Raw genomic sequence first — 22,190 nt, 5'->3', positions numbered from 1 at the left:
CATGATCCAAGAATGATGGCAGGTTAATTAGCAAAAATGGCAATTGACCTCACGACACAACTCTCGCAATTACGGCACACCCACTATCAGGCCTTGAAAAACCTGATACCTGAAATTACTACGGGATGCAGGATTATAAACGCTGATGACGACGATGATAATATCATATTTATGTCTGAACAAATAAATATGCTCCAATTAGAGAGTTTATTGTATCATTGCATATGTACTTAGGCTATATATATAGGCTATTACAATGATTGATATATATTGTTGGCAAAGAGAGGGGAGTCCTAATAGAAACTGATAAGAAAAAGCTTCGTTTGAAATAATTGTGGTGAAAATGTATGCTACAGATCAAAATATAAAATGTAACTGACTTGTAATCACTCACAATATGGTCTTCACGGTGTGTTTTTGAACTGTAGGTTTTGAAGAGCCTCCTCTGAAAACAGTTTAGGATTCTCATAAATTGTATTACCTGTAAGCGCTTTACAAATAAAATCTATTATTATTATTATTATTATGAACACAAACACAATTTTGTTGTAAGCATTTTCCAGTTGCTGGTGTTTTTAATGTTTGACACAATCACGAGAATCTTCTAGCCTGGAAAAACAGGGGAATGCACTTCTCGGCAGCTCACATACCTGTACAGCTCTGCCGAATAACGCATCCACCCTGTAACTTTATTGCTGGAGATCTTTGAATCACATGGTTTTTTATTTAGCTCATATTTTAGGCTGTTTTGGCTTAACAGTGTGAATTTCATACATTTAATGTTAGTGAGGCATAAATAATAACTGATGCATTATTCAGCAGCAGCAATCAGTTCTGCCGAATAAAGCATGTACCCCTTAACACTCAGTGAGACTTCAAATCAAAGAATGATAGGAATCAAATGGTCTTCTCAGCACCAGCTGACTTTATTTGATCGACCTTGACAGTGTGGATGACACCCCACATTCATTTTCCACATTAAAAAATATTGTTTTAGCATAACTATCTGAAATCCCACGCTTAAAACACAGCCACGCCTTCAGAAATCATTACAGTAGTTTCCCTTCAGCTGTGCGCGCTCCCGCGAGGTGCATGCAGTTCTCGGCGGGCAGGCAGAACTCGGCATAACACCGGCCGCCAGTTGACATTCACTGCTGTACTCAGTCTCAATATAAAGGGTTTTATACTCACATGCCAATCATCGTGATCATTGGCATAGAAGTAAAAAACAATTGAACAATTAAAAGGAGTGAAATCAGAACTAGCCTTCACAACCTGCTGTTATCCAGTGACATATACAGAACAAGCACAAGAGCACATTCAGGATTTGTGTGGGGGGTGGTGTATATGTGTGTGTGTGTGTTAGCAGGTACAAAGAGGGGAGCAGGGAATGTGCGCGCAAAAGATCGGTCCTCACAATACACAAAGGGTCAAGAGCGTGTTACCATCACACAGGAGCTCGTGAATGAACTGGCATTCGTTCGGCGGGACCCCGGTCCTTTAACTGATAGTAGATCGCTTACTGAGCTCATGAATGTGTCCGAGGTTAGACCAAACACTGTTAAAGAAATAAACCTATGGAGACAGAACCCTGACATTAATAGTTGGCATTGAAAATAAAATTTGGCATTGTCATTACGATTTTTGGCAGCGAAAATAAAATTTGGCATTGTAATAACGATTTTTGGCAGTGAAAATAAAATTTGGCATTGTAATAAAAGTTGTATTGACACTGGAAAAAAAAAGTATTGGCATTGAATAATGTAGTTTTCAATGTCAGTCTTTAGATTTCTTCTTCATGTCCATCTTTTTTCAGTGTGTTTTTTTACACTCTATTTCCCCCCCCAGTCTCACTGGTTTTCGGTTTCAATGTTCTTTTTTTCAATGCCAAGTTACTGTCAGGGTTTTGGCGTGGAGGGGGGAGTGTCTGAGGGGAGGGGCTAGGGACGCGTGAACGCGCCTCAAGGTTATAAGAGGGGAGTGAGTGGGAGTAGGAGGCCGGGCCTGTGGTGCACCTTCTCCCTACCGACAGCATGGAGCAAACGAGTTCGCCTGCACCGCCCAAACCGCCCGTAAGTATGTTACTCCGTGTTTGTTGCTGGTTTCCACATAGAACCTTGCGGCGTTAAAATGTATATGCTTTATGTTATGCGGATTTGGCAACGGTCTGCCGGAACAAGCGCTAACGTTAGCTTAGCTAAACTAAAGACGTTCTGGCTAAAATAAGCTCAGCTAACATAAGCTAAGCAAAATTAAGCTAAGCTAAAATAAGATAAGCTAAATTAAACTAAGCAAAATTAAGATAAGCTAAATTAAGCTAAGCAAAATTAAGCTAAGCTAAGCAAAGCAAAATTAAGCTAAAATAAATTAAGCTAAGATAATAAAAATGGAATTACCGTCGTACTGCAACGTTAGCTAAGCTAAGATAGCTAAAATGGAATAGCGAATTTGCGCCCAGTAGTCGAGTTGTAAAAAAAATTCGGGGGGGGGGGGGGGGGGGTTGGTCAATATTTTTCACCTTTAAAAAAGAAAGTGGGTGGGGTGGTGGGGGGTAATTAACGTACATTCGTTATCAAAACAAAACACTGATAATTAAGCAATATCACACGAGAGGGAGTGCTGTTGTACTGTATATCAGCACGGGTGTGATGCGGCCACGTGCCTACGACCGAATCACACCCGGCATGTCCAGGGTTTTCAGCCGCCTCTCATGTTTGATAGAAGGGGAGTGGGCAATAATGTTCTCAGATGTCTGACAGTACAGCTATCAAGATGTAGGCTACCATTTCTCCAGCCCTGTGAGGTGTGTTTTGTTTTCTAGGCACTTGAGGCCAGTGTTATTGCTGCTGCACAAGGCCTCATAAATGTCCTAACACAAAACATTCAGCAGCCACATCAGAACCCAGCACAGAGAAGTTCAGTGCAGTCGGGGCACCAGGGTCAGCAAGCACAAACCTCGAGCCAAACAGTACAACAGGAGATGGCCAGGTCTTGATAATCATCTTGATACTGGACTTATTTGATGAGAAATTGTGTTTCATAATGTTAATTCATACAATTTTGTCATATGTTGATATTTACAGGTCATTTCCTGGGTTCTTCGCAAAGAGAAAAGGAAAACATAGATTTTCTCCCCTTCAAAACACTCAGAAGGAAAAAGTTAACATTAAGGCATTCACCGTTTATGTATATTTGCTAAATAGTGCCTGCACTAGCACTCCTTCTGCAGCTGAGGAATTGGAGCTGAGCCAAGCTGGATTGGGAAAGAGGTCTCTTGACCTGACGGATGACATGGACCATGCCATGGTATTGTAACTACTATTTTAATGAATAATAATTTTGACATTACAGAAGGGCTAGATGTACATTGTGGTCATGTTCAGGACTGCAACTAACGATTGTTTTCATTATTGATTAATCTGTCAATTATGTAAACGATTAATCGATTCGTTGTTGGTCAATAACTAAAATGTTAAAAAATGTGGGAAAATATCAATCAGTGTTTCCCAAACCACAAGACAACGTCCTCAAATGTCTTGTTTTGTCCACAAACCAAAGAGAGACTCAGGTTATTGTCATAAATGAACAAAGAAACCAGAAATATTTTTTATTTTAGAAGCTGAAATCTGAGAATTTTGACTTTAAAAAAAAATTTGATTATCAAAATATTTGACGATTAACTTAGTAATTGATTATTGTTTGATTAATAGTTCTCTAGTCATGTTTTACTGTTATTTTGATTAAATACTATTATATACAGCTATACTTATTATTATTTTGTAAAAACATCTAAACTAATTGTTTCCAGATACATAAAATTCTCGTTGAGGAGTATCCCAAAATGGAGGGGGTGGAAGGGTTGCTTTTCTACAAGGCCTCAGGTGCATTACATAATATTTTAAAACATCTTTCCTATGAGTAGTGGAAGGACATCATCAATTATGAAATCTCTTGTCTTACTGTCTGTGCAGGTGGCCATGGAAGACGAAAATTGGTTGCCATAACTCCTGATATTGATGGTTACACCGGGAGACTGATTCGCAGTGCTTCGGCTGCCGGGAAGACCATCTTATACATTGCTCCACTGCAACAGGAACTGGATATGACACCATTGCCCTCAGATGCAGCTGAATTTCAAAAAACACCCAAGGCTGCATGCCAAAAATGCAAAGAACGCATGCCACTGCATATTCTGGCGTTGCACATCCAGTCATGTATGGAGCCTCAAGATGATGATTATGATGATGATGAGGTGAATGCATATATCTAAGATACATTTTTCTTTACTTGTTTGTACACAACGTGTACAGTTGCCTAATCCTATGGTAATACACAATATTATAACACAGGTCCCAATATCTAACAAAGACTAAACTATAGCTACACCTAAAAGGCCAAATCGTTTTTGCTAGACCAGATTTAACCTTGTATTTAGGGCAGCATGATTAAAAAAAATCGAATCATGATTGTTTTGACATTACAATTGCCATATCATTTGCAATATTACAACCATAAATTGTTGAATTAGTAGAGAAAACATACTTACACACTTACTTGCTGTATGACCACATTTTCTAAAATTTGATTATTTGTTCTTTATAGGACTGACTAGATGAAGGTGATGTTGAAATTCTTTCCGTCACAAATTCAACAGTTGCGCAGCACAACATTGAGTCCAGAGAAGAGGAAAAGGTTATAATGTCGGACCTAGATCTGTCTACATTTATGCATCATTTTCAAACTATCTCTACAGTTGATTTGACCGTCTGTCATTTACAGGTTGAAAAGGAATGCCCTATATGCTCAAGATGCTTTCCAGCAGACGACATTGCTCTGCATGCGAGCCAGTGTGGTGAAAGGTAATGTTGTGTAATGTTATCCATTTTAGTTTAACAATTTCAGCCCTTCTCATATGCAATTTCTTGTGTTAAACCTGTGCTTTATTACAGTATGCTTTTCCAGCTTTTCAGACTTAGAAATATGTTTAAAATGTTGGATACTTGCTTTAGAGGACGTGGTACTTGCTTTAGAGGACGTGGAAGTGCCATATCATGAGGCAGGCACGGCTGGTTCTGGCCTCAGTGCCCAATGGTAAAGTGAGAGGGGTCGCGCCGCTTGATATGTTGGCCAATCACAGCTGATGTCCAATGTAACATTTAAAAGCCCCTGAAATGGGCATAATAGGTCCTCATTAATTTAATAAATGCATTGATATAAATATGGCATTTCTGAAGTTTACAGTAACCTGAGTTGTACATTCTAGATACCCTGAAGTAATATGAGTGTTGGTGTGTTTAGTTCAATGGGCTGACAACCTATCCACCATGGTTTCAGGCTTATTCTCTGCTTGCTAGAATGGACTGCTTTAAGGTCTCCAGTCTCTTAATGGCCGACTGTGGTTGCAAATTAGATTAACCTTTTTCCTTCCTACCTTTTCTGTGAGAGTCTAAGGGCAGAGGATGTTGTGATGATGCTGTGTTAAGCCTTTTGAGACAAACTATTTGCAAAAATGGGCTATACAAATACAATCACCTTGCCTAACCTCATCAGTAAAATCAACAATAAATAAGTATGTTAATGTTGATCTTTTTAGTCCACAGGACAGTATTAACAGCAGTACCGACTGCTTCTCCAGATCTGACACTGAGGAAGGTATGCCTGTGGCTGCCATGTCTAGGTATTTTGTTTATTTTTTTGCATTTGCCTTTTTTCCATTCACTTATACTTCTATTTTCCTAAGATGTAAATCTAACTGAAATGTTTTTTCAATAGTGAAGATGTCCTTAACTGGCTTGCAAGTCAAGTTGATGCAAGCAAAGATTTTAAGATCTGTGTTAACCGAGAGGATATGGTCCAAAGAGGCTTCATTCAGTGGCAGAGACAAAAGAAGGGCTCCCCAGTCAATAAACTCAAAGTATCCTTCATCGGGGAAGCAGGCGTTGATACTGGTGCATTAAGCAAAGAATTTTTGACGGGTAATGTAATGAAACTTTTAGAAAAATTGGAGATTCATTATTTAACACTGAGTCAGTTTGATTCGTTTGCTGAATTGTGTGTCTTGTCATCATATACTTTATTTAGAAATGATGCATGCCATTGAAGTGCGGCTGTTTGAGGGAAGCGGCAAAAAAGGAAAGAGTCCAGTTTACTCCATTACTGACTTACAAAATGGCTTCTACAGGTGTGCATGGTTTCATACTTGTACTACATTATGTAGTTTATGCATTACACATTGCAACTAACGATTATTTTCATTATCAATTAATCTGTCGATTATTTAAATCAATTAAGTTGTTTGGTCAATAACATGTTAAAAAAGGTTGAAAAATGTCAGTGTTTCCCATTCCACCAGATGACATCCTCACATGTCTTGTTTTGTCCACAAACCAAAGAGATATTCAGTTTATTGTCATAAAGGTCACTTTTAAGCTGAAACCAGAGAATTATTTTGGCTACTTAATGACTTACGATTACTCGATTATCAGCTGATGATTAATTTAATAATCGGCTATCGATTAATTGTTGCAGCTCTAATGCAATGTTTGTTGATGACATGCAGAACTGCAGGAGAAGTGTTTTCAGTCAGCCTGGCCCAGGGTGGCCCTGCACCATGCTTCTTGAGAGAGTGGTGTTACCAGTTTCTTGCAGAGGGACAGTATGACGCTCTGCAGTTGACCAGAGATGACATAGATGACTGTGAATATACTTCACTCATAGACAGAGTGAGTACATTTCTTATTAGCTGTAATGAGTAAAATGCTTTTCTCAGTGAACAGAATTTCATTGCTATCCTTTTCCTGAGGTTGTGTTGTAATTTTAGGTGGAAGCTGCAACTGATCTGACGGAGCTAACAGACAGTATTCTGAGTTGTGGCTACACAGGAGTGGTCAAGCTGGACAGAAAGGAAAGTATTATAAGGTGTGTACAATTTCCTTCATGGCACATTATAGTGGGCACCATTACAGAATCCACCTTGGACTTGGCAAAATACCCTGTTACGTGGTGTGTGTATTAACTGCTATTACAGTACTTTAGACATGAAAGAAAACAGGCAAACGGTACAGCAAAAATAAGTATATTTAACTTTTTACTTAAATTTAAAGCATTTGTGTATGTTTCCTGGAAATGTCATATCTGTACTTGAAATGTGAATGCATAATACCAGCTGTCCTCTTTATTCATTAGTTTAATAATATTTTTTGGCCCATGGAAAATCAACACAAACCTCACTCCCTTTTCTCAATAGAGCCATTGTTGTACACGCTACAGTGCGTTTGACTGCTATGCTTCAGGAAATCAGAAATGGAATGAAGATTTACAATCTTTTGGAGGTGATTGGGAGGCACCAAACTCTCTGCTCAAACCTGTTTGTCCCCAAAGAGGATGATGACAAAGTAAGGATATTGAACATTTCACCAGATTTGCTTCACTGCTATGCAAAGGATTTAACATTTTATTGACAATCAGTGTTTCTCAAACCACAAGATGCATCCTCAAATCTCTTCTTTTGCCCACTAACCAAAGACATATTCATGTTATTGTCATAAAGGAAACAAGAAACCAGAAATGTTCACATTGAAGAAGTTGAAATCAGAGAATTTTGCCTTTTTTTTTTCTTAAACTACTCAAACCGATTATTCGTATATCAAATTAGTGGACAATTAATTTGATAATCGATTATTGTTCGATTAATTGTTGCAGCTCTAGTGCCTTGAAATAAGATTTGATAAGATTATTTTAAACCATACATCTCTTAAAGACTTTGTTTATGTGGAGGCTTTTTTTGTGTCTATCTCTTCCCGTCTGTGTTGTAACCACCTTTTTCCTTTCTTTGATCTTCAGCCGGATGCTGACTACATAATGAGCGTCCTGGCACCTGAGCTGAGTGAGAAGGGGAGTTATAGACGAGCAACAGAAAATTCCATCATCAACTTCCTCCAGGACTTTCTGCAAGAACTTGAAGTCACAGGTTTGACTCTGTCTCTATTACAAGTGTTAACACACACATTCATATCTTTGTCTTTCATATATTTATTTATAAAGTAATTGATAAATAGGGTCAGTTTCTCACAACGTTTGAATTGCACATGATGAAATACTCAAGATTTGTTTGAATTTTTTTTCTTCATTTTTCGTCATGCAGGTCAGAATGAACACCAAGAAGTGTGTGAGCCTCCTAAGAAGGTATCCCAAGAAGTGTGTGAGCCTCCCAAGAAGGTATCCCAAGAAGTGTGTGAGCCTCCCAAGAAGGTATCCCAAGAAGTGTGTGAGCCTCCCAAGAAGGTATCCCAAGAAGTGTGTGAGCCTCCCAAAAAGGTATCCCAAGAAGTGTGTGAGCATCCCAAGAAGGTATCCCAAGAAGCTGTACAAAGTCAGAATGAAGACAGGAACAGGAGTCTGGAACAACAGAGACACTTGAGACTGTCCATCCCAATAGTGATGCAATGGTTAACTGGACAAGGGCACAAACCCCTTCTTCCATCCGATCAGGCAACTTTTAAAATAAAAGTGAAATTTGACCCAAAAAAATGCCTGGTCATGTCATTTGTTTCCCTCTTGTAAGTGCCTGTACAAATACAATAACTCTTCCTGTTGCACATATGAAGACATACACTGAATTCAGAGATGTAATGACAGTTGCAATCAGAATGGGTAGAGAGTTCAGTCGGGTGTAGAAGCCATGTTTCCTGACCACCTATTGTGTACTAGGTTGACTACTCCTGTACCACTGTAAATTAGTTGGTTTCTGTATTATGCCTTTTCAATATTAACACTTAGAATTGCATGGATGATTTAAACGTTTATTCAGTGAACAATTTGCTGTAAAAGTTCAACATCACAGCATAGTTAATTACAAGGTCCCCTTCAATAAGTGAACTGTCTGACCACCTATTGTGTACTAGGTTGACTACTGTACCACTGCAGTTAGTTTCTGTATTATGCCTTTTAAATAAGATCACTTGCATGGATGATTTAAAGTTTATTCAATGAACAGTGAGCAATTTGCTGTAAAAGTTCAACATCACAGCATTGTTAAATACAAGGTCCCCTTCAATAAATGATCTGACCTGTCGCTTTGGTTTGTGAAGATATGTAATTTCAAACATTGTTTCAGATTATGAGTTTAATTTATCTTGTTCAACCTAATATGTTTACACTTGTCCATCTATGATAAAACAACACAGTAGAACATTTGTAATGTCATAAGTTTACATGTGGGTATTACATGGACGCCATCACGGTAATATGAACCTGACAAATGGGCTTTATGCACAGCTCCACTACTTCTTGAACTTAAACCAGCTCCTTTACGTCCTGTGTTACATTATTGGACAAAGTGATTGATCCAGGTGTGTCTGACCATTGTTCTGAGGTCAGAAACGCCTGGATTAATCAGTTTGTCCAATAATGTCCACATTTGGGGCAGAAAATCATAACATCCAGTACTACTTACCTCACCATGCTGTGATAAAAAGGAAAATGCAACAACCAAGCTGAGGGTCATTTTTGATGCTTCTGCACATGAGAATGGCTGTCCATCTCTTAATGACTGCTCACTGGACCTGAACCCAGACCTCCTCAACGTCGTTGTCAGTTTCAGGTTGCACCCCATTGCATTCATGGCAGACATCACAAAGGCTTTCCTACAGATATAAATCGCAGAAGAGCACAGAGATGTGATGAGCTTCCTGTGGCTCACTGGTCACCCTGATGCTAAGAACACAAACCAGTGTGTGCTGACAATGACATGTAGTGTTTCGTGTGTCATCAAGTCTATTTTATTTATTTAGAAATCATTATTTATTTATAGGTTATATTTCATGATTTACATTCAGATAGTTGAAGTATATTAGATAGATAGTATTAAAAAATACAGTTAAAGGTTATTTCTATACATGATTTCAATTATTACTGGTATGTGATATTACACATTTAGACCACAAGGAGGCATTTTTTGTTTACTTGTCAGTTGAGAGGAGGTCAAAGTTCGAACCGTATAAGTCTTTTAGCCCATGTGCTATTAATGTGTTTTTACCATGGATCTAATACATCCATGGTTTTTTACTAACATCTGCCATTATTCCAGACCCTGCTTGTGTTCTCCTGCCACTCCACAGAGTTGACACTGTAGACCTGCTTTGCATTGTCTCCTTGACATACCTTACAAAAAGGGATTTAATTCAGATGTTCTATTAATGTACAATTAAATGAATTATGTGCTCAGTCTTAATTCATCAATAGCACGCCAGAATGAACTTAGTTTTGTAAGGAGTAAAGCTGCAGCCCTTATGTTTTACCTGAATCTGCCTTCCTGCAACTGTGATTGTGACCCATAAAAAAAAAGCCTCTGTGGGACAATTTAATCCAGATTTGAGAAGTCTAGGTACATTGGATTATGATCTGGTCTGGTCCAATGTGGTCCAGATGTTTAGTGACGGTAAAATGTGCCTTTATTGCATTTTCACAAATAGAATAAAGGTTTCACCAATGCCGGCAAAGTTAATGTCTTACCTAAAATGTGTAAAACGTAAATTAGTAGTTAGATATCTATGTTAAAAAAAAATGAGGCGACCAAATGAACACAAATTAATAAAATTCACTTGTGGAAAGAATACCGACTCCTGAAATGTTAAGGGTGCCACAGAATGTCAGAGTTGTTCAGACCATCAGGAAAGAAAAGAGAAATAAACATACAAATACTTCCATTGTAATTTATTAATGTATATAACAAATTGATTATTTTTGATGCACACAAACTTCATGGCACATTATAGTGGGTACCATTACTGAATCCACTTTGGACTTGGGTAAAATACACTGTTATGGTGTGTGTATTAGCTGCTGTCACAGTACTTAAGATGAACATAATGATTTCAGGAAAACAGTACAGCCAAAAAAGAAAGAAATGTGTTATGCATTTTCAAAAGAAATGTATGTTTAAAAGTGTCTTCAGTTAACAATTCACATTTTTCTGTAAATGTTACAAAAATATCACAGAGAGTTCATTACATTACAAGTTCTCTTTTAATAAATGTTCAAAGGACTCTTCCTGCTGTATAATATTAAAGACATACAGTGAGTTCAGAGATAAATTTCAGTTGAGTGTAGAGGCCATGTTTCCTGACCACCCATGGTCTACCACTGTAAGTTAGCCAGGTCTGCAAGTCTATTCTGGGAGTCACCAACTCTGCACAAACCTGTTTCTTAAAACTGAAACATTACATAGTCCACTGTAGCCTTGTAAATGTCTCTTCCATTGTCCTGGGAGGGCTGCCATCAATCCTGCCATCGCCTGTGGTCCCAGAGGGCAATGGACTGGTGGGAGAACTACACCTGTGGACTCTTCACCCAAACTGTCCAGGTTCCTGCCCGGGACAGTTTGCATACCCTATAAATAAGAAATATTGTTGTAACCTTTAGTGTACTTCACAGAACAATCAAGCTTAGCAAAATTATGAATACAGTGCTGTGAAAAGTTTTTTGGCCCATTCCTATCATTTTAGCTATATTTGTCACATCTGTCATGTATTATTGTGCTTGGATTTAACATTGTTGAGCTTTTACCTCTAGATTCTCTGGAGCAGCCACAGGAGTCTGGAGAAGCCCCAAGGTCCATAGTTGATTGGGAGTCAGGTTTTGTTCAGTTCGCAGAGGATGGTTGTCCCATGCACCTGTAAAAGTGTCGAGGTCCATTCGGAGGCGTGGTACAAATACATACTGGGCACAAAATAAGTGCAGACTGTTGGAGGGATCTAGCAGCTCATCTTCTTCAAGACTGTGAAGCAGCTCATAGTATACACTTGTTACTGCCATCCACACGTCACGCCACAAGCGCTCAACCCTGCAAGAGGGAAAACAAACAAACAAAAAAATCACACAAAAATAAACAAGTCACAATTACAAAAGGCATTTGTATGCTGATGTATTGGGATAACCACCTCCATTGGAATTATCCAAATTTACAAGGGCAGTTGCTGCACTTTTGAGCATCATTAATCACTTCCATAGGAACATTTGTTGTGATGTGGGGCACCAAACCCTAAAAGGTACCTTCAAATCCAAAACAACAATACAGCTTATTTTGACATACCTTTGATTGTGCACGCTCTTTCCTGATATGTAGCTTCCTCTGCCACAGCCGCGAACAGTGAACATGCAGTGAGCAATGGCAACATTCTCAACTCCTTGGTCACCTCGAACTCTTAATAATGACAGAAACCAAGTCAAATGTTTACAGTTAATAAAATTTGATTAACAAAATAGAATATTGGAGGATCTTGCCGTTTTCTTACCTTAATGGAAAGCCAAATTCTTCAACAGAGCTCATGAAGAAGCCAAGTGCAGTTGTTGCCTTGTTATTGTTAGCAGCACTCAGGTACATTATCTAGACGTAGTGACAAAATACTTTAGTGACTGTACAATGGAATATGGTAATACTACAATGAGTTTGTCTTGGAATAAGTGTTTACCTTTCGTGAATATCCATCAATTCCGGCGAAGATGACAATACCATATCTGACAAGAAAAAAAAAATTATTAAGTGTATAATTTCAACTTCAGATATTAAAAATGAAAAACAAATTACAGATCCACAAGGAGTAATTTTGAATACATTTTGACATTATATGTGCAAATGTAATTTTACTAGGTCAAATATAATTGTGGTAATCTAATCTGTTAATTTAAAAAAAAATAGCTACACTGGATATGTATTGTGGGTGTCAAAAACTACATTTCAAATATCCACAATGACAGTGTACCTGATTAATTTGTGGTTTGTATCCACATGAACCAGTGAGAGGGGACCCTTTACAGAATACACCCTTCTGGCAACAAAGCCCATACATGCCATTCTCTCCAAGATCCCGGCAGAATCCACGCGGTGCATGGATGCTGAAACCTGCTCCCATGTCACACGGTGTCCCATAGCCTGCAGCTCACCTTTCATCAGTCTATAGCCGATGTGTGGCATCCTCAATTTGACAGAGTGCACAAGATTGTCCAGCTCATCATCAGTGAGATTGCTGTATGATCCCTTAACTGATAGCCCATACTCATGCATCCGCCGAAAAACTGTCCTTTCAGTGACACCAAGGATCTTGGCTATGCAGGGGATTTTCAGGTGCATGTCAATTAAGCTTTTCATAAGTTTATATTGAGATGGTGTTTAAAATTAGATTTTCTGGAGCATCCCTGGCCCAGCCTATGCACTACCATTAAAAATGCACACGTACTATGAAGCTAAATATATGAAAGCCAATTATGGTGACATGAATGTTGATTAACTTGCCATTACCTGTTGGGATTGTGAGTCTGCCATCTCGTTTTACTTTAGAGTCCTCTGGCCTTAAATTTGTGCTCCCTGGCTGAGGAGTGCGATATTGCTGGTGAATACTGTGTTGGCACATTCACGGAGCCTCAGATTCCTAGAAAACAAAACACACCTCACAGGGTTGGAGAAATGGTAATTGGATCATGATAGCTGTACTGTCAGACATCTGAGAATATTATGTATTGCCCCCACCCCTTCTATCAAACATGATAGGCAGCTGGAAACCCTGGACATACCGGTTCTAATGCAATGAAATTAAAAATTTTGGCCAAGGCCGAAATAAATTATAATGCCAATTTTTAGTACAGCTGTGTTTATGGCTATGACTGTGTACTTTTACTTACCTCACTAAAATAAGGCATTGTAATTGCATAAATTAATATTCATGCTTCAAAGAATAAATCAATCACAAAATTATTAAAATATTTATTAATCAATGACATTCCAACAATGCACAATATAAAATAAAATATTTATCTTGACCCCACTTATGAATAACCTGCAGGCCTAACTGACTGGCGGATGAAAGATTGTAAAATTAATAGTGTATGCCATAGATATATATGTATGCCACTCAGCTGACAGGGTGAGGGCGTCATGTTTCCATGACTACTGACCGGAAACAGACACATGGTACATGTTTACCAATTGTAAAATTGAAACTCTGTGATGTTAACACTGAACACTGAATAGTGGGGAAGGCTCTGTATTTTGTATTTTGTGTTTTTCTTTTCTTTCTTTCTTATTCTGTCTTTTATTTTACTGTGCTTTTATAGCGATTGATCCCCTTGGGTCTGAAATAAATACATTAAATGTAATAATGCTGAACTTTAACAACAAAGACAAAGGTAATGTTAAGCAGTACACGGGCGGGTTATTTATCGGATGCTGTACTGACTGTAGCCGCGCTAACGGCGCTAACTGATAAACAGATACACAGTGCGTAGGCCTATATGTGGTATCAAATCGGTGAGCCTGAAATGGGCGAAAGACGGGGGGATAGGTGTTTCCCATTAATGAACGAGACTACAGTGGGTTTTCACGGCGCGTCATCAACCCGGAAATCGCTATTCCGTTTTAGCTTAGCTAAGCTAACGTTAGCGCTTGTTCCGGCAGACCGTTGCCAAATCCGCATAACATAAAGCATATACATTTTAACGCCACAAGGTTTTATGTGGAAACCAGCAACAAACACGGAGTAACATACTTACGGGCGGTTTGGGCGGTGCAGGCGAACTCGTTTGCTCCATGCTGTCGGTAGGGAGAAGGTGCACCACAGGCCCGGCCTCCTACTCCCACTCACTCCCCTCTTATAACCTTGAGGCGCGTTCACGCGTCCCTAGCCCCTCCCCTCAGACACTCCCCCCTCCACGCCAAAACCCTGACAGTAACTTGGCATTGAAAAAAAGAACATTGAAACCGAAAACCAGTGAGACTGGGGGGGGAAATAGAGTGTAAAAAAACACACACTGAAAAAAGATGGACATGAAGAAGAAATCTAAAGACTGACATTGAAAACTACATTATTCAATGCCAATACTTTTTTTTTCAGTGTCAATACAACTTTTATTACAATGCCAAATTTTATTTTCACTGCCAAAAATCGTTATTACAATGCCAAATTTTATTTTCGCTGCCAAAAATCGTAATTACAATGCCAAATTTTATTTTCAATGCCAACTATTAATGTCAGGGTTCTGTCTCCATATAAACCCAGCTGCGTGGATACACAATCAGCACTGGAGTACAACAATACAGAGAGCAATGGACTCGGCGGTCCATGGTCAAAACTTCAAACACGTTAACAAGAATTACAAGCATATCCTACACTATTGAACCTATGCCTCTGCCCAGACAACAGCCTCTTATCGATTATTATTATCGATGTGCTTGAGTCTGTCCTATGTGGTGGCAGCGCTTCTTGGCACGCCGGCAGCGATGGGCTGTGGTTCGTGAGTCCTCGTGCGGCAGCGAGGATGCGACGAGTCGGTTGAATCCAGGCGAGAGCGGGGCTTAGCAGTTAACCTTCTCGCTGATATACTTGGCTATAGAAAACAGATCGGGTTTCTTCCTTCTGCAGGCAAACAATAAAATTGCGCGGTGCAACGATTTGGTAAGCTGGCTCCAGCTGAGAGCGGGTCGTAGAAGTTATCCTTCTTGCTGTTAGCTTGGATGAAGAAACAGCTGTGTTCTTCCTTCTGCAGGTAAACAGGACACTCACGCGGTTCGGCAATCTTCTCAGGATCCAAAATAATAAAAAAAAGAAAAAGGCGAGTAGAGAAAAAGGAGGGAAAACAGTCTGTCTCTCGTCCAGCGAGTTTGGGGGAAAAGACTGCGGCCTAGGACAAAGGAAATGCTGCAGATGCTAAAAGTTTGGTGGAGAGAGGCCGTAAAATGTGAATGCTGGCCTTTATACCCCACGGCCGACCCCAGGGGTCCCTGTGGTTGTCAGCCAATAGGGCACCAGAGTTGGTGTGACATCACACTTCACACCTTAGTGAGAAGTAAAGCAAAATGGAGGTTTGGGGGGTTGTAGTTCTTTATCTCCTTTGTTCTGACCGCATGTGAAGGCTTTTGGCCTCTGTGCAGGCCGCTCTTTGTCCTCCTACATGCTGAGGTTCCAACAGCTATAACCAGTCAGCTGACGCTAGCTGTAGCAGCCTTTCTGGGGAAAACCTGGTCTGATCAGGAGAGATGGCATCCACCCCACTTTGGATGGAGCCACTCTTCTATCTAGAAACATCGCTGATTTCACTGGTAGTCCTAAAACATGACAAAACCAGAGACCAGGAAGCAGAGTTGCAGTCGTACACACTTCTCTGCACCTCCATTAGAGCAGTCACCCACCCAATACCAAAACCACATCAGAACAGTGTCTGTACCCCGTCCACCTGCCCGCTGTGTGACTGCTCAACTACTACTGCTTTTTGGTCTGCGGCGACGTGGTTGGGATGGATCCATCTCAGGGTGGCTGTGCCTGCTGCCATGGACTACTACTGTTGATAATACTATTACTGTTAATAGTACTACTTCTGTTAATACTACTACTACTACTATACTACTACCAACACCAAATGCAGATGGAACCCAAGGGCCTGGGGCTGCACGACATTTTGACTTAAAAGCCTATTAAGGCAGTTTTTTCTCGCCACTGTCGAGTTGTAATGCTTGCTCCTGGGTGATGTTGGTACTTTGAAAATCATGAGCATGTTCTAGTCCTGCTCAATGTATAAAGTGTCCTGAGATATCTTCTGTTGTCATATGACACTATAAATAAAAATTTATTGAATTGAATTAGACAGACAGAGAAAAACTCTAGCATCCAGTGATATATTAACCCTCCAGGAAAATTCCGTTCCCATACAACTAACCTACACTATTAATTATTTTCCACACATGGTTACCGAGCAACTTGGTGTGGATTAGCCAACAAAATGACTTGGTTTGGTTGAGTAAAAATATCATTGTTTGGACCAATTTACTATGAAATTGAAACAAAACACAACAAAAGGAGAGTTACGTATGTAACTACGGTTCTATGAATTCTGGATGACCACCGAGGCGGTGCTTAAGCACTGGATGCTTCCATCTCGCGCATGCGCAGGTCGAGTAATTTTACCAACAAAGTCACCTGTGACACCTGGGTGACCCGTGAACATCTATATATTCCGGGGTCACCAAGGGCTCTGTTCCAACTGGATCTGGCGGTCATCCAGAATTCATAGAACCGTAGTTACATACATAATTCTTGTTCTATTTCATTCTTACTGACCGCCAGAGGCGGTGCTTAAGCACTGGATGACTTATACCAGAAAGGTCACGAGGAGAACTCACCCACCTACTGGCCCGAAGCTGTCGACTAGACAGCCGTCGCCACAGGATGAGGGACAGCAACATCTACCCTGTAGAACCAGGCAAAGGTACATGCTGAAGACCAGGTAGCGGCGGAGCAAATGTCCTGAAGAGGGACTCCCTTCAAGGCAGCCCATGATGTAACCATACTCCTGGTAGAGTGGCACTTAACCCCCGAAGGCACAGGGAGCACTTGTACTCTATATGCGCCGAAGTGATAGTCGTTGTTTAGACAGCGCAGCCCCTGTACCGCAGCCTCCGTAACAGACAAAAAGATTATCTGTCTTACGTAAGCTGGTTGTCGCCACCACATATGCATGAAGAGAATGCACTGGGCACAGCAGGTCTGACAACGGTTCTGCATCCCCCCGTGAGCCTAGGGGATGGAAAGCAGCCAATTTGATTGATTGGTTCACATGAAGGGGAGACAAGCGTTTGGGTAGGAAGGACGGATTTGGGCAGAGAACAACTCCTGACCAATCCGCATGCCAGCGCAGACACGTTTGCTTACCGACAAGGCATGTAGTTCCCCCACCCGTTTTGCAGATGAAATGGCAAGAAGGAATGCCGTTTTCATAGATAGTGACCCCAGGTTGGCCTGACTCAGTGGTACATATGAGGGTAGACATAAGGCCCTCAGGACGAGTTGCAAATCCCATGAGGGATCCCTTTAAAAACTGCCTGACCAGGTCGTGGGACCCTACCGTCTGGCTATCCACCCTGGCATGTGTGGCCGAGATAGCAGCCACATAAACCCGTAGCATGGAAGCAGCTCTTCCATCGTCCAACACAGACTGCAGGACGCGTAGTATCACAGTTCGCCCTGCGACCCACACCACTGTGTACACCACTTCCACCTGTTGGCATACAGCAATCTTTTAGAGGGTGCTCATAATAGTTTGGATCACTGACTGGTCACAAGATGTCAAAAGTGGGTCCTGGCAACCAGGGGCCACACGTACAGCCGCAGGCGACCAAGGTTCGGGTGCCAGATGCGTCCGCCCACCTGAGACAGAAGGTCTGATCTCTCCGTTAGGCGCCATGGCACTCCATTGAGGAGTTTAAGCAACCATGGCCTTCCCGGCCAATGTGGAGCTACCAGCAGTAGACTGTGACAAGGAGCTCTAACACATTTATATGCCTCAGCCTCTGCTTGGCCCCCCACTGGCCTCTGACTGCTCTGCCCTGTCATACCGCGCCCCAGCCGGTCAGGGAGGCGTCCATCTCTACAACCTCCCGACGGGAGGCAATCATCCCTAAGGGTGAACCCGTGATCAGGTATACCCTCTTCCTCCAGGGTCTGAGGACCAGGAGACACTGGCCGGAAACCCTGAAAAGCTTGTGTCCGTGCCTTTTTGGGTCCAAGTGGAGACCATTTGCCCAGATCTGCAGAGGGCGTAATGTGAGAAGGCCCAGTTGGACAATCATGGATCCCAAAGTCAGCATGCCAATCAGCCGAAGGATCAGATTGTATCTCAGCAACTGGCCATGCCGGAAGCGCTATAGAAGCTGCAGTATGGCAGCTATGCGCCTTGAAGTGAGGAAGGCTCGCATCGACACAGAGTCCAGCACCATCCCCAGGTAACTTGTGACCTGGCCTGGTGTGAGGTTGCTCTTGGTGTAGTTGACCGTTAGGCCCAGCTGGTTCACATGGCTGAGGAGAACAGCTGTGTCCCTGACTGCCTGCTCCCCGGTTGGGGAAATGACCAACCAATCGTCCAGGTATGGCATGATTGTCATACCTCTGGCCTGTAACGGTGATAGGGCCGCTGCTACACATCGTGTAAATATACGGGGAGCCAGGGACAGCCCGAATGGAAGAACCCTGAATTGGGTGCCGAGAAAGGCAAAGCGGAGGAATCGCCTTTGATGTCGTGTAATCGGGACATGAAAGTACGCGTCTTTGAGGTCTATTGACACAAACCAGTCCCCCCGAGTGACCCTCTGGAGGACATCTGCCACACGCAGCATGTGGAAGGGAAGAACCCTGAGGAACCAGTTCAACCCATGCAAGTCGAGGATAAGGCGAAACCCGCTGTCCTTCTTCAGCACCAGAAAATATGTCGAGTAGAACCCATCTAGCTGTGCTTGAGGTTCTACAACCTCGATGGTGCCCTTCCCAAGGGGGTGGCGACTACCTGTTTCAGAACCAGGGATTTGCAGGGATCTTTGACCACAGTAAGTTTGATCCCGCCCGCAGAGGACCATGGCCTGGGAGGGAGGAACGGTGCACGCCGAAAGCTTGCGAACTGCTGCCTAGCCCGGCCAACCTCTACACTCCGTTCCAGGGCCTGCTGGGCAGCCGGGCCGAACGTCTGGCCTGGTACCACCGGAAGTGAGCGGAGGGTCCTAAGACACACCGCTGACATGGGGGACTACGCCAGCCACACCTGGCGACGCGCCAATGTTACAGTCGACATTAACCTACCCAGCTCTCGGGTCATAAAGCAAACGTCTGCAGTGAAGCGTCACTGAGAGTCTGTGCTGCGGGATTAGAGCTGGACTCCTGTATGGTCTGTGACAGGGCCAGGATGAGGTGAGAAAGCGAATTCCCGAGGCAATGTTATAGCTCCTCGTCAGTAGGTCATCTGTAATTCGGCACTGGAGTCGAGGACAGCGTGCATCAGGCCTCAGAGCCTCATCAGGGGAGACAATGAGGGATGCAATAGATGGCTCAACCGGAGCTAGGCCATAACTATGAGCATTATTCGTGGACGCCAGAGCTCTGCTATCACTGGTGTGGTGTGACAGAGCTCTTGAGTCGGCCAACATCTATGGAGCTCTGCAATGTGAGGCTCAGAGGGCGGTGCAGAGAAGGCGGAGCACTGAGAAGCCTGCCGGAAAAAGGCATTTACTGGTGCAGCTGAAACTGGGACTTCATCCAACCCCAGACGTGCCAGGGCTACACATGGCCGGCCTAGCAGTGTCACGACCAGACACTGACCCTCCAGTCGAGCTGCCAGAAGACCCTTGAGAGAAAGCTTGAGAGGCTTGGGAAACCTTCTCCACGCCAAGTTCCACCTCCTCCGTAAAAAGAGAACACGACGCAGCCGTGGACAGCATGTCGTCCTCTGGGGGCAAGGAGAGTGCAAAGGCTCAAGGTGACCTACCGAGGCCGGAGTATTGTGAGCTGGTTGGAGGTTTTGGAGGAGGGCTTTAAATTCAGCAAACTCAGTTGAGAGTGTATCAACCTTGTGAGCCAGACTGTCCACCTTACGGAACTTCCCGGGGGTCCGCCAGACCTTGAAGCACTGCGTCTGGTGCCACTAGGACCCACACCTGAGGGGGGCAACCCCAGTTCGTCCTCCACTTCAGCCAACCTACTAAGCCTGAGTGCAAGAGGCATAAAACTACAGTTGTTGCACCCGCTATCTGACACTGCGTCCCTCAGGTGTTCAACCCTGAGACATGCAGGATATTGGTCATGGCCATCCTCTGCCTGGAGGGAGGCCATACAAGAAACACAGTTATGAGAGCCCAACATGGCTGCCAAAAACAATAACAGAACAAGCAGATTCCAATGCAAATCTGCATTGAATATAGGCTACTGCTGGTACTATGGCATATCAATATAATGCAGACGGCTCAGGTGAGAGCACCTATAGCACGGTGCAAAACAGCAGTGCGCAAAATAATAAATGGGCTTATACAGCCGGAAAAGTGAGGATAGCAGCCGCGCAACCGCAGGCTATAGCATTGTAGAAGAAAATGCGTTACCTTACAATTCTTATTTTAATCTCATACTAATATTCCTTTCTCTTGTACACATCAAATGTACTGCTGCCCCTATTTGATTGTGGTTGACTTGTTATTCTTTATGATAAGACCCTTTGATCTGTCCCCCTTCCTGGACCGTCTCCGAAACACCTTTATCTCACATACTTGATCAAGGCCTTCATGAATGGCCCCCAGGGCTCCAGACTAACATTTTTCACTAGGAGCACAGTGGCCCCTAACTTAAAATTTTAGGGGCGCAAGCAGAAAATTAGGCATAGTAGTAGTTCTATCATTGGAAGATAAGTAATTTTTACAAAAGTAAAAAAAAAAAATTCTCTGTGGACACGTACCTAATACGTGTACACGGGCGATTTTAAACATGAGTGGACGCGCCGCTTCCCAATATTGCACGCTTGGTGGGCTGCCACTGAGGATGATTGACAGGCGCTCTCCTTCATACAATCACGCGCACACTTCATGGCTGCACCTGATTGGACGATCGATTCACAGCTGTCCTGTCTGCTCCGGAGTTCACGCAGACCAACATGGCGGCTCGTTTGGAAACTTTCTCTTATTTTACGAAAATAGTTCACCGAAAGGTGTTTCTGAAAACATTTTAAGCGAGAAATAAGCTATGCAGTTGCTGAATTTGTCTTTATTTTAGATCGACAACTTTCAGTTTAGAAGATTTTCGCGAGCGTTCCCGAGGTGGCGAGTCGAGCCCGGCGCAATGAACGGGACGCGGAGAAACACCGCTGCCTGTGGACACGTACCTTGTCTCTTTCTAAACACTCAACTGCAGGCGGCTTCCTCCACTGAATCACGTGTTGTAAAGACGCTTTACCATAGGTTGAGGGAGGAGGCAGCGGCAGTGCTGCGTTTGGGGGCACTTCAAAAATGTGGCGCTTTGTGATGCAGCTCGAGATATAAAATGCTTCAGAATCGCTGTGTGTAGAAATGAGATCACGTGTATGTGTGAATCGAGATCGCGATTTTTTAACGTTTTTTTGTGCAGCCCTACTGTGATCTTATGGATTTCAGTGGTTCTCTTTGTAAAAGATTGTTATACTGAATGAATGGGGTGTGTATAACCGGTTTGAGAGTTGTATGAGCTCATTGTAACGTCTTGTTTGTCAATGTTGTGTATTTGTGTTTTGCTGTGATTTAAGGCCTGCTGCGGCCATAAATATGTTGTTTTCTTACTGTGAGAAATTATTGCTGGAATTGAGAAGTTGTTCGGGAGGTTACAATTGAACACAACATTCCAGCTCTAATTCGAATTCTTCTT

The 22,190-nt window shown here is 42.3% G+C and overlaps 2 protein-coding genes across 2 annotated transcripts; one reads left to right on the top strand and one right to left on the bottom strand.

Moving 5' to 3' along the window:
- Positions 1 to 2,694: 2,694 nt before the first annotated feature.
- LOC311018786 (G2/M phase-specific E3 ubiquitin-protein ligase-like) lies at positions 2,695 to 8,562 on the top strand (the record flags this gene model as incomplete). Its single annotated transcript, XM_084017866.1, has 13 exons — positions 2,695 to 3,306; positions 3,809 to 3,881; positions 3,972 to 4,252; positions 4,603 to 4,692; positions 4,780 to 4,859; positions 5,594 to 5,677; positions 5,778 to 5,975; positions 6,082 to 6,181; positions 6,560 to 6,722; positions 6,821 to 6,918; positions 7,247 to 7,394; positions 7,843 to 7,969; positions 8,144 to 8,562. Exons 4-13 carry the CDS (start codon positions 4,613 to 4,615, stop codon positions 8,560 to 8,562), a joined length of 1,497 nt encoding a protein of 498 aa, XP_083873992.1. The 5' UTR covers positions 2,695 to 3,306; positions 3,809 to 3,881; positions 3,972 to 4,252; positions 4,603 to 4,612.
- Positions 8,563 to 11,179: 2,617 nt separating this feature from the next.
- LOC311018785 (uncharacterized protein) lies at positions 11,180 to 13,129 on the bottom strand (the record flags this gene model as incomplete). The annotated part of the gene is made up of 6 exons (XM_084017865.1): positions 11,180 to 11,389; positions 11,566 to 11,842; positions 12,092 to 12,202; positions 12,294 to 12,385; positions 12,471 to 12,516; positions 12,762 to 13,129. The coding sequence occupies 6 exons, from the start codon at positions 13,127 to 13,129 to the stop codon at positions 11,180 to 11,182; spliced, it is 1,104 nt and encodes a 367-aa protein (XP_083873991.1).
- Between the last annotated feature and the right edge of the window lie 9,061 nt (positions 13,130 to 22,190).

Source organism: Eutrigla gurnardus (assembly GCF_963514095.1).
Source record: "Eutrigla gurnardus genome assembly, chromosome: 9".
NCBI classification, from domain to species: Eukaryota; Metazoa; Chordata; class Actinopteri; order Perciformes; family Triglidae; genus Eutrigla; species Eutrigla gurnardus.
This window is presented reverse-complemented; position numbering and strand designations above follow the sequence as displayed.